At 42.5% G+C, this 14187-nt stretch overlaps 1 protein-coding gene across 4 annotated transcripts; it reads right to left on the minus strand.

The window, feature by feature from the left end:
- Positions 1 to 1452: 1452 nt before the first annotated feature.
- On the minus strand, positions 1453 to 13441 carry LOC111271636 (cofilin/actin-depolymerizing factor homolog). 4 transcript variants are annotated; one of them, XM_086972981.1, is made up of 4 exons: positions 13422 to 13441; positions 4960 to 5298; positions 4682 to 4767; positions 1453 to 4420 (listed from the first exon to the last, which is right to left on the minus strand). In XM_086972981.1, the coding sequence occupies exons 2-4, from the start codon at positions 5062 to 5064 to the stop codon at positions 4171 to 4173; spliced, it is 441 nt and encodes a 146-aa protein (XP_086829107.1). In that variant the 5' UTR covers positions 5065 to 5298; positions 13422 to 13441; the 3' UTR covers positions 1453 to 4170. The 4 variants fall into 4 exon arrangements, with proteins under 4 accessions (XP_086829107.1, XP_086829108.1, XP_086829106.1 ...); XM_086972982.1 differs by lacking the exon at positions 13422 to 13441 and adding an exon at positions 12842 to 12862; XM_086972980.1 differs by lacking the exon at positions 13422 to 13441 and adding an exon at positions 8400 to 8602.
- Between the last annotated feature and the right edge of the window lie 746 nt (positions 13442 to 14187).

The following is a 14187-nucleotide window of genomic DNA, read 5'->3' on the forward strand; positions in this document are numbered from 1 at the left end:
GGTGCGCTGTTTGTGTGGCCTGTCAATGTGACCACGCAATCGGTACAGTCGAGAAAACACAGACACTTGCGATATGAGAAGCCTAAATGAGGATAAAGGTCGCCGAGGACAATCGAAAACCGCTTGCTGACCTTTGTCCAAAATGGACTTTGCACAGATCCAAAGTACCAATGTTTATTCTTCCAGTCCGACATAAGAAAGACAATACCCATTGCATTTATTTATACATGCATAATGAAGTTGTACATCTAGCCGTGGAAGAGTTACACTCTTATTATTACATATGAGACCACACCAAGTAAAGGTGGAGAACTCATACCTTATGATGGAAAGATTACACAAGCTTAGTATAGTAATCAACTTCAACTTGAGCATCTTGAATTTTCTAAATATAATGAAAATTTCGTCGGCAAGCCACTTCTACTACAAGGGTGTCATATACTGCAGTTGCTGCACATAGCTGATTCGGACATTTCCAGTTCTCGTAATTCTCGTCCACTTAACATGAGTATATATATAACAGCTTTGTGGGATTTCAACAGTATCGCTGCGTAACACATGACAATGACACTGAATACAGGTTTGGGGGCCTGCCAAAGCCTGCTTATGGTTTACGAAATCGTGGACATATTTTGCGTCTTTAAATTTAGTAAGAAAGCTTTGCTTTAAAAACACCTCTTAATAAGACACTACAGGTACGAAGGCTACTGAATACGCGTATTCGAAATTTAAAAGGTGACTTGAATCGCACAAGTATATCGCATTAATTTTCAACTACACCTGTAATTTCAGATGTAGCAACAAGCAGGTCAGTTCGACACAGAAGTCCTTAAAATAATTGTTGCGATATCGGCGTTTTTTACATGCGGAAGAAAAGCCATAAGTAATGACTCCAGCTTTTATTCGCTTCAACGGAGTGTAATATGTGCACTTGCGGAACACCCGGTCACCTAAAACTCTCTAAAGAAAACAGTTTCTAGGTACGTCACTATGGCAGGATGGTTAGCTTCGTACGTCATTTTTGTTGCTTAAGTTCACAGCAAATACGTGGGCCACCAAGTTCACGAAGAGCGCCTATCAACCCAAGGCCTCGGTTTCACCTGGGACGCTCTCTTGCTTTTGGGAAATTGAGATTAATCTAGAAGCTATCAGATGATTTTATTTATGTAACTTTAAAGTATTCATCATCTTAGTGTAACTTTCATTCCAAAACACATCTTCATTCAATCCATAATTACAATGCTTTTGATAGGATGTAATAAGGGTACAATATTTCCGTTTGCCTTGTACCATTATAGGTTCACAAATTGCAGTGAAAAATGAATTGACCATGTAGAAGACTAAAAAAATATTCCACCAGAAAATAAACGAAACTTTTAAAATACATAGAGATATGTCAGATCCTCTACAAGGGTATTATCGGTTCCGCTCTAAATAAAGACTCCATTAGCGTTTATTTTTGTAATAAATAAAAAAGCGCCTTTTTTACTGTTCGATTTATTCATCTTCCTCACTTTTCAATGGCTTCTACATCTTGCTGTATTTGCTCTGGGCGTGACGGGCGAAAACCCAGTGGTCGACCGGCTTCGTGTGACTTTTTGTTATCGTATCGATTGGCGCTATCACTTTGCCCTCTTACCATCCAGTTGCCATCTTGACTACTCCGATTATTATTCTACCAAATCCATTCATATGCGCGACCACCACCGTTGCTAGAACCTAAATATCTTGAAATTAGAATAATGCTATCTCTAGCCATTTTTTTTTACTATAATAGGTACTTTCATTTCACTACTATTTCTTTGCGTTCCGTTTCCTATCGACATCAAAATTATGATCATCCCAATTAAAAAAGCGTTTCTTATAGCAAGAATGTATGATCAGTAAGTGCCTTGACTAATTGTGCTCAAGTCCCCCTATCCATTCACTTTTATTGATGATATCCTATTGCTGTCATGCTTCCGCTTTTTGCTGTTTTCTCTATCAGATGTTGCAGTTGTTGTAATTCACATCGCCGTGATTTTGACATTTTGGCTGACTAAAGAAGAATACACATGTGCTGATCTCGCGGCGAATTACTTCCCAGTCAGAGAGAAGTAGTATTTTTAATGTTGATATCGTTGTACTCAACTCTTTTGTCATCTATATTGCTCGTATGCGTTGTTGTTACGAATTTTGGTGCAATATGATTTAATCTAAATCATTAAAGTGTGCCAAAACTGAAGCTCTACCGTGTTATTTTTCTAAATGGACGATGAATAAATACAATTTGTTATTCAATATACACGTAAATTGCGTTTGACATATATTTAGACGGTGTCGCAAAACTTGTTTGGAGTTGTTGTTGATTATTCGATTTTTTTCGATGTAAGCGCATACCGGCGTTTCAACTGTATCTGTGTATGTATGTGTTTGGATGTCACGTCCCTATATGCATGTGGAGGTGTGATTTCTTCCCGCCAGCTAAAAGAAACTAAACAACTTTCTAGCACGCCAAAAAAAGCTTCTCTTTCATTTATCAAAACCAAATGACGACAAAATGATTAAAGATGCTATTTTACATAAAGAGTTTGCCTATCTGTCTATCCAACCATTCACCTGATGGAGTCAACACACTATTAATATTATCGTTATTAGAATATCTACTTATATTTATCCAGGAAAAGGGGGCAACAAAAAGCAACAACAAATACAATTGAGAGACACACAGATGTGGATTTCTCCTGTTCTGGTATTTCAACCCTTGTTTTACTGTTTTCCTTCGCACTTAACCATTCGTCCAGCATTTGCCTTTGCTCTCATTTTATGTATATATATAAATGTATATATATATATATAAATGTATATATATATATATATATATCGTTTTTTCGGCGTGTGAAATCTTCCTATTTCGAAATGTCTTCACTTTTCCACGCTCCACGAGTCTCCACATGTAATAAGCCCCTCTTATACCCGCCGTCGCTCCGTCCACGTCTTACATAATTATCCATTTCGCGTTCATATCGCACCATCATCATCACCATCTTGTTATCATTCTTTAATCATAATTATTATCATTATATATTTATTATTATTAATCCGTCATTGTAATCATCACCATCTCGTTATCGTCTCATATCTCGGCTTTCCTTACTTAGCAGCTGGCATAACTCAGCGCTTGATATTCACTATCGTCATTGTCAGCATTTATTTTCATATTATAATGTTGTTCTTATCAATAATAATTGAATGACGTCAGAAAGCTTTGCGCGTTCGCACACCGCTTTTATTTTTTGGGCGAGAGATTTACAAGGTGGCATACGACTACCTTTTTGTCTACTATTGTTGTTGTTGATGTATGGTTACACAATGTGTTTCCGTAGTTATAATTCAGTATCATTTTTTCGTTATTACTGTTATGTTTTTTATTAGTCATTCCGTTTCTCAGGTTTATTTTCCGTTTCGTATTAATGTCATTAAAGTTGATCTTAGGAACAAGCTGTGTACGACGACGACGCAAGCTGGAACCACGTCAGAGTTGATCAAAGGGCATCTTTGTAATTAGATTGGAGATCAGAGCAAAGATGTAGAATCAATCGCTGTTTGCGAGAGCTATCGGCGTGTTTAAACCGCAAATAAACTCCCGATTAATGCGGACCTTGTTCTGTCACCCCTGTGAACTCCATTTCACTGCTCCGTGATCCGGATGATCCAGTGATGTGTTGCAATCTCATCAGTGATTCTCCGGTGTTGAGTGGTTTGCGGTTTTGTGAGCCTCTTCTCATCGCTAACACTTGCCCTTTCATCAAGATCACTTGGCGCCAGCATCATGTCAGCCCCTTTCAACGAAAAAGTTTAGACATCCGTTGGAGTCTACTGGTGACGTTGAGCTGTTTTGCTTATAAACTAGCGCCGCGTCGTTTCGCGTCGAGTGTCTTGTTCCTATACTCACTTTCCTCTATATCCTTTGCTACTTTTTTTACTGCTGCTATCAGGTATGATGCGTAATTCTATTGTTCTTATTGTTACTGCTGTTGGTTGTCGTTTTCGGTCTGTAGATGTATTTGCTATCTGCCTTCCATTCCGTCGCTTGCTAGGTTACCCCCCGTTGGGTCTTGTTGGGTTTCGATGTACCCGCAATATGTGGTATGTATCCTTTATCCATGATTATATCGGTCCCAACTCAATTTACTTTTTCTTCAATGCTTCCTCGATGGCCTCCTGCGAGAGTTCCTCAAAGTCGCAAGCCTGAACGTATTTGTACACGCCGACGAGGGCCTTCTTCAGGGCATCGTACGACGAGGCATACAACATCTTCTGCTTGACCTTAGCACCCTCGGGACACCACGTCATCAGCACAAGGCGATCGAGTGCGATCATCGACGGTTCATTCGTACCTTCCTGGGGTGCTTGCGCAGGAAAATCGAATAGGCAGTACCTGCAATAGGTAAATAAAAAAAAAATAAGTCCGCCTTTGCATACACAGTAGAAGGTACGAACATTTTGATGTATCAATTTGAGCCTTTCACATCAATCAGAAAAGCTTTTTTCACTAAATCCAAATCTAGTCGCCTAAAACTACTCAAATATTTCACACAACAGGTTTGAAAAAAAAAGGGGCAATATAATTTTACAGTACTCCGCATCAACTTAAGCTTTCTCTGACGATCAGGAAAAAGAAATTTGGTTCGATTCGTACCTGCACTGGTCCTTAAGATCCTTCATCTGCGAAAGGAAATCCTGATAAGACGCATTTCGGTCGCCCTTGAATTCGACCTCAATCACCTGAAGCAGTAAATCGACAAAGTAAATTAAACACCGCCTTCTATGGGACCTATTCAGGACATAATTCGAAGAGTCAAGCATAATTATAATTTATCCCCTACTAGCTCAAAGTTGAAAGAATTCGGAATCCTTTAACATTGCCCACACGATAAATAGGTTATATATAAAACCCTCTTGAAACCCGCGTGTTACCTTTTCATCCTTGATTGAGTAGATAATGTATCGGTGATGCTTGTTCTTCTTTACATCATCGTACACCTGTTTGGCGTCGACGGAAACAGTCACTCCGGAAGACATCGCTTCGGTGAGTTTCTGCCCTATATTTCTTTGTAGTCTGTGTGAGTTTAGCCTGGGCTGCTCACTTCGCAGCACACTTGAAGTCCTTCTGCTCCTGAGTCACTAGCACCGTCCGGTTACGGCGGCTTTTCCAGCGACTACTCTCCTGGGTGTTTTGGTCGCTGTTGTCAAGCGACTAACGTAATATTCACAGACGCTCACACACACAGACACACAAACAACGGGCTACAAAACCTGTCAAATGAAAGCATGTGACTATATGAATACTGTTGCTACTAGAATATATCATAATAATAAGTTAAAGTTGCCAATTGTTTAAAAGCCGTATGTGTATATGAGCTGAACGAACAAGCCACGTTAGATGCAACAAGGTCTGACCCTTGCAGGCGAGTCCCGAATTGCTCAGAATGGGTTTTCATGTTTTACCTCACATATTAGTGTTATTATTCTCTTTTCCCCTTCAATAAGGCTCGTCTTCGTCATTCAATCTCCCCAACTTCCTAGTGTATCGTAATGAGAGGGCTGATCATGATCTTGAACTCATTCATCGAAGATGAGTCAAAAACGTCAATTAGTAGAATATCTTTGATCTCAGAACCTTAGTATAACGCCTGATATGAATAAACTTCAGGAAAGTATAGTGCGGCGAGCTATGCAAAGATCATGTACTTATTTGTCGAATAGCTCTTCGATACGTATTAGTTTATGAGTTGAAGACCGGATTCTCGTCACTCAACGCATAAGTAATGAAAACAGATTGCAGCAACGTTGTCTACAACCGCTGAGAGATGGTGTCTGTGGTGCAGTTTGTACTACACAGGGGCGTACGTTGGCTCCAAATTGATTATCGCTGTTTATATATATATATAAACGATAATCTGTTTCCGTGTCCTCCTTCCACCAACCGCCTGCACTCATTGTAAATATTTCCTCCTGTTCGCTTCCTTGCCAACGCAAGTGGCCAACTGTCTCTTTAACGTTCAGGAAAAAAATCACTAGCGTTTTGCGCGCCTTTTGCCTACGGGCCAGCAGGATATACGGGATAGCTCCTTGTTACTATTACGTAAAGTACACAGCAACAACACACGGCGTGACAAACCACTCCCAACTCTTTGCGCCTCGACACAACCCGCCGCCGTCACCGTCACTGCTGTATTTTACTTGCACTTCTAAAGCAGCCACAGAAACGCCAACACCGGCAGTGCAATTCGCTGTCTATGTACCTTTTATTGTTTTTGTCTTTGTTGTCATCTGCCGTCGACCGCCTCATAGCCAGCGACGTCAGTAGTCGGTGGTGGTCCGACAGCATCGACTGCAGCGCCAACAAAAGTCGTTGTTCCCGCCACTGCTCTGTTCATCGTCAAAATCCGTTTGTCCATCTGGATGGTCTCGTTCTGTGTTGACTGGCGTCAATCTACTGCAAGCGGTATTGGTTAGCGACAACGACGACGGTAAAAAAGCTATAAGAGAGCAAACCGTCTCATCTTCTGCCACTACCCAAATAGGAATTGATACTGGTTGTTGGCTCTTGGCTGCCTCATGCGCTTAATGAGCCTAGCGGCTGCACTGCGCGCGTTTATGGCTGCCTTCGCTTGAACGCTTTACAATACATCAGCCAGGGCGCAACAATGTATGATGCGCCATTGCAATTGCTGTTACGCAAAGCGACAGCGATGACGACTGCAACTACTGCGGCTGTTTCTGGCGTGTCGCTCTCCGAAATTAGACAAGCCTGTCCCTTGTTGCTGCTATAGACCCAGCTAGCAGATAAACAGACTACAGAACAGCTTTTCGCCTGCAGTAACAACAACTACATCAGCACAGCAAGGCAGATTGTTTTCGACAACACCCTTTGGCTAAAAGCTGTTTCTTGACTATTGGATAGGTTTCCAAAAGACAGACGGTTCGTGCTCCCACTTTCGCCTCCCCCCTTCGAAGCGCAGTAGTACCATATTAGTAAGAGCAGCACCAACGCATCACAGTGCCCTCTGTAAATGGTACAAACCTAAAATCTAGCCTAAGCCGCACTGGTGTCCTGGTGTAGAATGATAGCCTACAATTGGTATCATGAACTCGTACCAAACAAGCCGTTTTTGACACGTTGTGAACAAATACACTCCCAACGACTTTGTTAATAGAAGAGCAAAGACTCCATATCGGATTACCCGTTTAGCACATGCCTGTGTTTGGTGCAGACAAACTAGCTGCACTACTCTGAACCGATAATCGCTCAAGCATATGTGAGGCAACTAGTATACGATAAAGAAGCAGTCGGGAGACTAGCAGGCTACAACTGACTGCTGATTTCAGGGTCAACGGAAGAGCTAGTTCTTTGATTTCCTGCGATTAAAAACGATATTAAGTCCACTAAGGGCAAGTGGGAAGGAAAAGCTTGGTTTAGAGGGATCAGTCGCTAGCAATAGCACAAGTCATTCACTAGATTACTGTTAGATAAGATGACGCAAAGGTAAAACGCATGGACCTTACCATTCACAAATTAAGGCACCGCTTTTGGAAACACTCATCTTTGAATAGCCGTAAAACTCTTCCTAGATAGTCCCTTCATGAGTTCAATGCCTGCTAACATTCCCAAAATCATGCACCAACCTTGCAATATGCCATAGCTGGGTGCAACCAATGCTATTGATTTTCTTACCTTTACAAATTCTACTCAGCTAAAAAAAAATTGACCGAAGTTTTGTAATCAGCACTCGAGGCTCCTTTAATCATAGTGCAATGACATATCATATTGTTAGTGGAACGACAACGACTGTAGTAACACATTTATAATAGGATAATGCACCCGAGATAAACTGACCCGATCACTATTTGCGTTGCTGAAACTGCTTGCCGTTGTTTCTTCGCTTGTCTTCAATCGGCCATTTACTGAAAAGCAGTCAGAGTCCAAGAAATATAGCGCACTGTTTGTAGCGTACAGGAAGTGAAGCAACGTTCGGGCACGTCGAACGAAAAGGGCGGTAGCCGTTGGCGATGGTGGCGGCAGTCGCGGCTGTTGGCCGTTCAGCCAACGCTATGTCCCAATAAACGAATAGCAGCATCTATACTCTATAGCGAAGCGAAGCAAAAACTAGCAAAACCAACTAGCCTGGGTGCGTACGACTCTAACGGGGCCGGTCGGCCGACTCGCTAGTCGCCGGGCGTTGCTCCTCGTAACAGTACGCGTAGCAACTGGCCAGCTAAACTTCTCACAACAACAACAGCACCACGACTATAAGTCTCACGCAAGCATGCAGTAGCAGTCGCAGCAACAGCAAACTCTACAAACGTCTCCTTTCTACAGAGTTTTCGTGTCGAACCAAGCTCGAGATACCTGCCTCGATGTATCCCAGCCAACACCCAGACTACAGTAACAGCAGCGGCAGTACAGACCTCAAAAAGCCTGATTTGCCTGACTGTTCTGTGGTATCTGGTTGCCTGCCTGTTTGCGACCGTTAGTCCTGCAACAGCAGCTGCTGATGTCGATCGGCTAAGCGTTGCCAGGACCCGCAAGGGAGAACAGCTCCATAGATGTGCATGGGTGGCCAGTGGCAAACGGAGTAGCTGTTGCTAATGCATCGGCACGATGCTCTCCCAACATTTTCTTCTCTGCTCTTCTTTCTATTTCTTCTTTCTCTCTTGCGCTTATGTTTTGTACTACCTCCCGTATCCTTTGAAAGCAAAAAAACAGACACGCCGGCTCCCACCCCATCCTCGTCTTTGAGTCCTCCGATATAGTAGTAGCTGCCGTTACTTAGTGGATGCTCAAAATATCTCAACGTGCCACAAGGCTACCGACCCCGGCCAACCTTACGAACGCGCGAGCCCATGCCCCATCTTGACCCTTTGAGTGCGATATACTCTCTGGCTAGCTCGCTCAGCTCTGTCTAAAACTGCTACGAGATGACGCAAACTCGAAGCGATGATGGGCTCAAGCGCAAGCGAATTAACTTCGCAGTAAACAATGCTAGAGAGACCCGTGCTGGCGGGCTGTGGCCAACTCCAAGGGCCGCGTGTGCCTTAAAGCTCTGCTCTGAGCAGAAAGTAGCGGTCGGAGAGCTAGGAGGCGAAAACGCTCATCGCTTTCATCGTCGCAGATTCAAACGTCGTCTATGTAGATCTACAGAAACGGGCAGAGACAACACCCACCCCGTCGACAAGTTCGGATTCATAAACAGTACAAGCCAACAGCTAGATAGTTTCGCCGTTTGGTCTGCTATTTGCAAAGTGCCTGTCATCATGAACAGGGGTCACACTAGCTAACTACCATATTGCTAGTCGTGATCTAGATCGTTTCTGGTCTTCGCCACGAAGCAAAGAGGAATATAGCTGTTTTCTGTTTATATTAGACAATTTACTTCGATCTTCTAGCTATTTTATTAGATAGACACAGTGCCATACTCAATGACGAGCATAAGTGAGATTTTGCATTAAGAGCCCAAGTATTAAGACAACAGCACTACAGCACAGCAGACGCATGGTTACATTGTTACAAATAGCTAAAGTTCGAAAACTGTGAGGAGACAGAAGATACCAGTATTAAGACGACAACGAGAGACCGGCAACCAAATATCACTCAGTTCTGTAACCCTAATATTGTCAACCCAATGACTAGACAAGTTTAGGTAGACAAACTGATTATATGTACTAGAGAGGCAGGACCTCAGCGTCGTTGATGTAAGACCTTGTTTTAGTTTTGACACTCAGACTTCAAACTATCTGCCGTTAATCGCTGAAGGATAACTATCGTTAAGCAACGAACGTACTTGCTTGTGACACAAGCCTACCAATCACAGACAGACACTTCCGTGAGCATGCATACTACGAAATCACCAATGAGTATTCAATAGCGTATGCAAGCTAAGAATTCTACCGCAGAAATTACGTCAACCGTCCATGTTCCTCTCCAGAAATCTATGATTACATGATTCATTGCTACTTTATTTCACACAATCAAATACATATGCGCCTACGCTGCTCTTTGAATGCTATGTATATATTGTCTACAAGAGCACAGCTCAAGATGTAACCCATGACCGCATGTTTAAGGTAACAAGGCCCTAGTGAAAAACATCACTTGAAACCTCTATGCCGATATAACTGATCACTTCTCAGTATTTGCGTAAAACACACCAGCTTAAGATGTGCTATTATATAGGATATCAAAGTCTAACAACGACATCTGACCTCGTATGATGAGATAAAACAATATGCACTACGGCTGAGAAATTATAATTCTATTTTGTTGTCGTTGTAGTTATGGCAGCAGCATTTACTAAAATACAAACCCTGTCTTCAATGATTAGACCGGTTGCAGAGCGAATCCTAGAAATGCAGAATCCCACCCTTGCATTCCGTTAAAGGTCCGTATACGGCGTATTTTTAGCCTCTTTTTTTTAAGATTGTACTAACTAGATTCTTTTAGCTGAAAGAAGTGCTAGGTGTCGGATCTAACTTAAAACAGTATGTTTCGAAACAACGAAGCTACTTTAATGTGTGTCACGCGTTTGATACATTAGCTAGCTCTAAACGCAGAATGAAATGCAACACACTAAAACTCTAATATTTGTATAAATATATGATGATGAAACAAAGTTAGACTTTATTTAGTGACTGATAGCGTTTATAGTTACTTTTTTTTTCTGAAACTGAAATTTAATCCTACAATTCAGAGTATCAGAATTCAAAATCCTACCGATCTAGTAAGTTCCACATTTGCTGGTTCCTGATTTTGGGGATGATTTAATACACAGGAACGATCTCGAATTTGTGTTTGGTGACCTAATCAAGACTTATCGGAATCAGTCAGTTAGTTTCAACGAATCTGGTATACCCCACTACAAACTGCTAAGCTTTTCGAAATTGTTGCCGCTGGTATATATGGAAACCAATTGTGTTATAGCTTTACGTAATCTGCCGAAATTTCATGATAATTAGTGTTGCATATTGTGCCATTTCATTGCCTACTTATTGGCATATTTGTAATTGGAAACAACATTGTTTCTTGCCCACTAGTAGTTATATGAATTTTGTCCATTATTATTCGGTTAAATTCAGTCAGCGAAACAAGGTCCTTCTTTCAACAAGCTGACGCACCAAAGTTACGCCTGCAAAGCTACAAAGAAACTCATTATCGGACGTCTGCGTGCAGCGATCCAGACATTTTGACCTCTTGTCTTTTCCTTGCCCGTAAGTACAATCAATTGAAAAACTTCCCAAAAAAAGGTAATAAACATAATTACTCCGCGATCAGAATAAATTCGTTCAGCGCATGCAAGTGTAAAATAGTAGCGGCAGCAAAACCATCAACAGCGTGAAGAATAACTGTGCATGACAATAATGCAAAAATAGCTGAAACGTTCCGATATCTTTGGCTCTCTCTAGCTCGACTCCCGTTGACTTGCCCACCACTACCATTAGCTATCGCGATCAACAGCAGCAGCAGCCGCGGCACTGCAACTGTCGAGAGCTCGCTCGAGCAGCCCGGCCACTAGTCCAGAAGGGACGATGAGAATCAACGACAACTAAATCGACGACACCAACAACAACAGTCCCTCAATGGTAGCCGCGGCACCCACTGCTCACCGCGGCGGCAGCGGTCGCCGTCACAGTGGGACAAGCCATAGAATCACTGTCGGTGATGTCTGTTCGCGCTGCTGATGTAGAGACGGCTGGTAGCTGCAGCGGCGGCTGCGGCTTGCTAGCTTGCGGCGAGTCGCCGTTGCTTGCGAGCGAGTGCTCGTAGCATCACTAGTAGTAGTTGTTATAGTACGAGGGTTGGCAGGGCTGAACGATAGAACGGCGGCCTGTGGCGGCGGCGGCGGCGGTGATCGGTGCTGATGCTGCCTACCAATAACCGCTGCTTGCTGCTCCCCTTAGTCATCACTTCAGTCGCGACAAGCCACGATGGCATCATTATCGTCGTCTTCATTTCTATCACCATAAACAACACAATATCTGCATGCGGCAGTCGAGCCGAACCCATGGTGACACCCAAATCAATACAACAATCGCAGAACGATGGTTCTAAACCGGTAACAGTAGCGACAAATCCTTGTCTAATGGTCACTGTACACGAGTGCAATTATAGTCAAGGAATATACTAATTGTAGTTAGGACGACACAGGTAGATGATAAAGCGTCATCACTGGCAGACATTTCTGAATTAGCCGAAGATCTCAACCCAGGGCCAGTCGCTAAATTAACCCCAGGAGAGTCGTTTTCACACACAACGCCCAACAGAGAGACGCGCTCAGAGACAAAATATTTAGTACAGTAGATAATCCCAGCGCCCTTACTCATTTGCTAGTGACAAACAAAGGGGAATAGCGAGATCAACCATTATCATTCTCGACGTTTTTAGTATGGATTTTAGTAATCACTGTGGACGCACAAACTAAAATTGCAATTGTCAATAACTGGGATATCTGAACGCAACCAGTTCAACGATGATGGTTCGAACAGACCTAGCGGGAGTACTCTTTGTTTGCGTCATGACAACATTTTTTTTCTGAGACAGTGAAGTGAGGTCAACTGCACGGCAATAATTCAAAACATTTTTAAGAGTCGCGATGAATTTGAAATGCCAGTTAGAGTGTTCGTTTTAACAAATGAGCATAAAACAGCCACAAAATGTTTCACGAGGTTCAACTGGAACTCTGCTACCAATTACCGAAATGACTACTATTATATGGTTCCTATGTCAGTATCGGAACGACTTTGTACTGTTACCTTGTTAATAAAAGAAAATTTATCATTTTATTTTTTTTATTCTACCTACCTATTTAATTAGTTGTGGTGCTTAGCTGATTTGTCGTGTTTATTATGAGTTGTTTCAACTCCACAAAAGACAAAAAGGGACGACAAAAATTCGTGTATCTTATCGTACTTCTCGTGAACGGCGTTATAATCGATAAGAGGACAGATAGAGTTGCCGCAAGTTCTGAACAACCTTTACGTCCAGACACATGACAGAGAGCAGTCACAGACACTAACATCATCATTATGCCTTCCTTCTTGTTAGCTGCGTCACGGTTATGATGAAATAAAGCAAAGATCACCTAACTGCTTTGAAGTGCAAGCCTAAATCACATTCAGCATAACGTGACCATAGCTACGCACTCTGTGTGAAAAGATGGCAATCATGGCGACCTGGACGCTGGACTGTAGGAGCGACCATAGTATGGTAGAGCGTATATATATATCCACACATGACAACGCCGTGCTCTTATAAATTACCAGTCCCCGCTGGAAGCCATAGCGAGGAAAAGGGGAAGAGGGTATCTAGTACTATAATAATAGCAGTAATATGATTATTTACTAATAATAACAACAACAATAACGCAATCGACAGCTAATACCAGTTGTGGAAGAGCTGCTACTATAGTCGCAGCAGTGAGAACCGTTACCGGCGAATCGAGTCATTCCGACTTTGCATTGGCATTATGATGAAGCAGCGTGTGCAAAAAGAGAAAATCTGGCTCAAAAAAGTGGCCAGAAAGCACTAAAAAAAGAACTCGAGATCTTAAGGAAACAACGACAACTTTTCACCATAATCACAAAGACGCTGTTGTCGTCATCGCCGTGGTTGTTGGCAACGCTGTTGCCTGCTACTGCTGCCGCTGTTTGTTTCTATACAGCAACGATTATTATCGTGTCCTTACGGACCATAAAAAGGATGGATGGATGGATGGAGTAAGGGAAGATGCACAAGGAGCACTAGCTGACTGACGAGCGATCGGCTATAGGGCAGAATGGCTGTGTAACTCGCGGTCAGGCCGTCCCCAGTTGTTTTAGAAGAGCGTCGTCAGCTCCACAATAAGCGCCGTCGAGTAGCTCGTGATTCTCCAATTGAAAACGTCGTTTAGAAGTCTGCACGGGGTACAATTCTTGATCATAATAAGCTTTTTGCACTTCGTAACAATAATGGAAATAATAATGCTGTGCTGTTTATGCTTCCGCTGACTACAGCGAAAGATAGCAACGGAACAACAAACAACTGTTGTATCATGCGTTCTTAATGTTTAGTAGGGCATGGAGATGTTTCGCATAGGTACACGTCTAAGTGTGGGCACGCTGAGAGCCACCAATGACTAAACGAAGCCCGCGTAAAGGGGTTCGAGTTAG

Source organism: Varroa jacobsoni, unplaced genomic scaffold, assembly GCF_002532875.2.
Source record: "Varroa jacobsoni isolate VJ856 unplaced genomic scaffold, vjacob_1.0 contig00817, whole genome shotgun sequence".
Taxonomy (NCBI): Eukaryota; Metazoa; Arthropoda; class Arachnida; order Mesostigmata; family Varroidae; genus Varroa; species Varroa jacobsoni.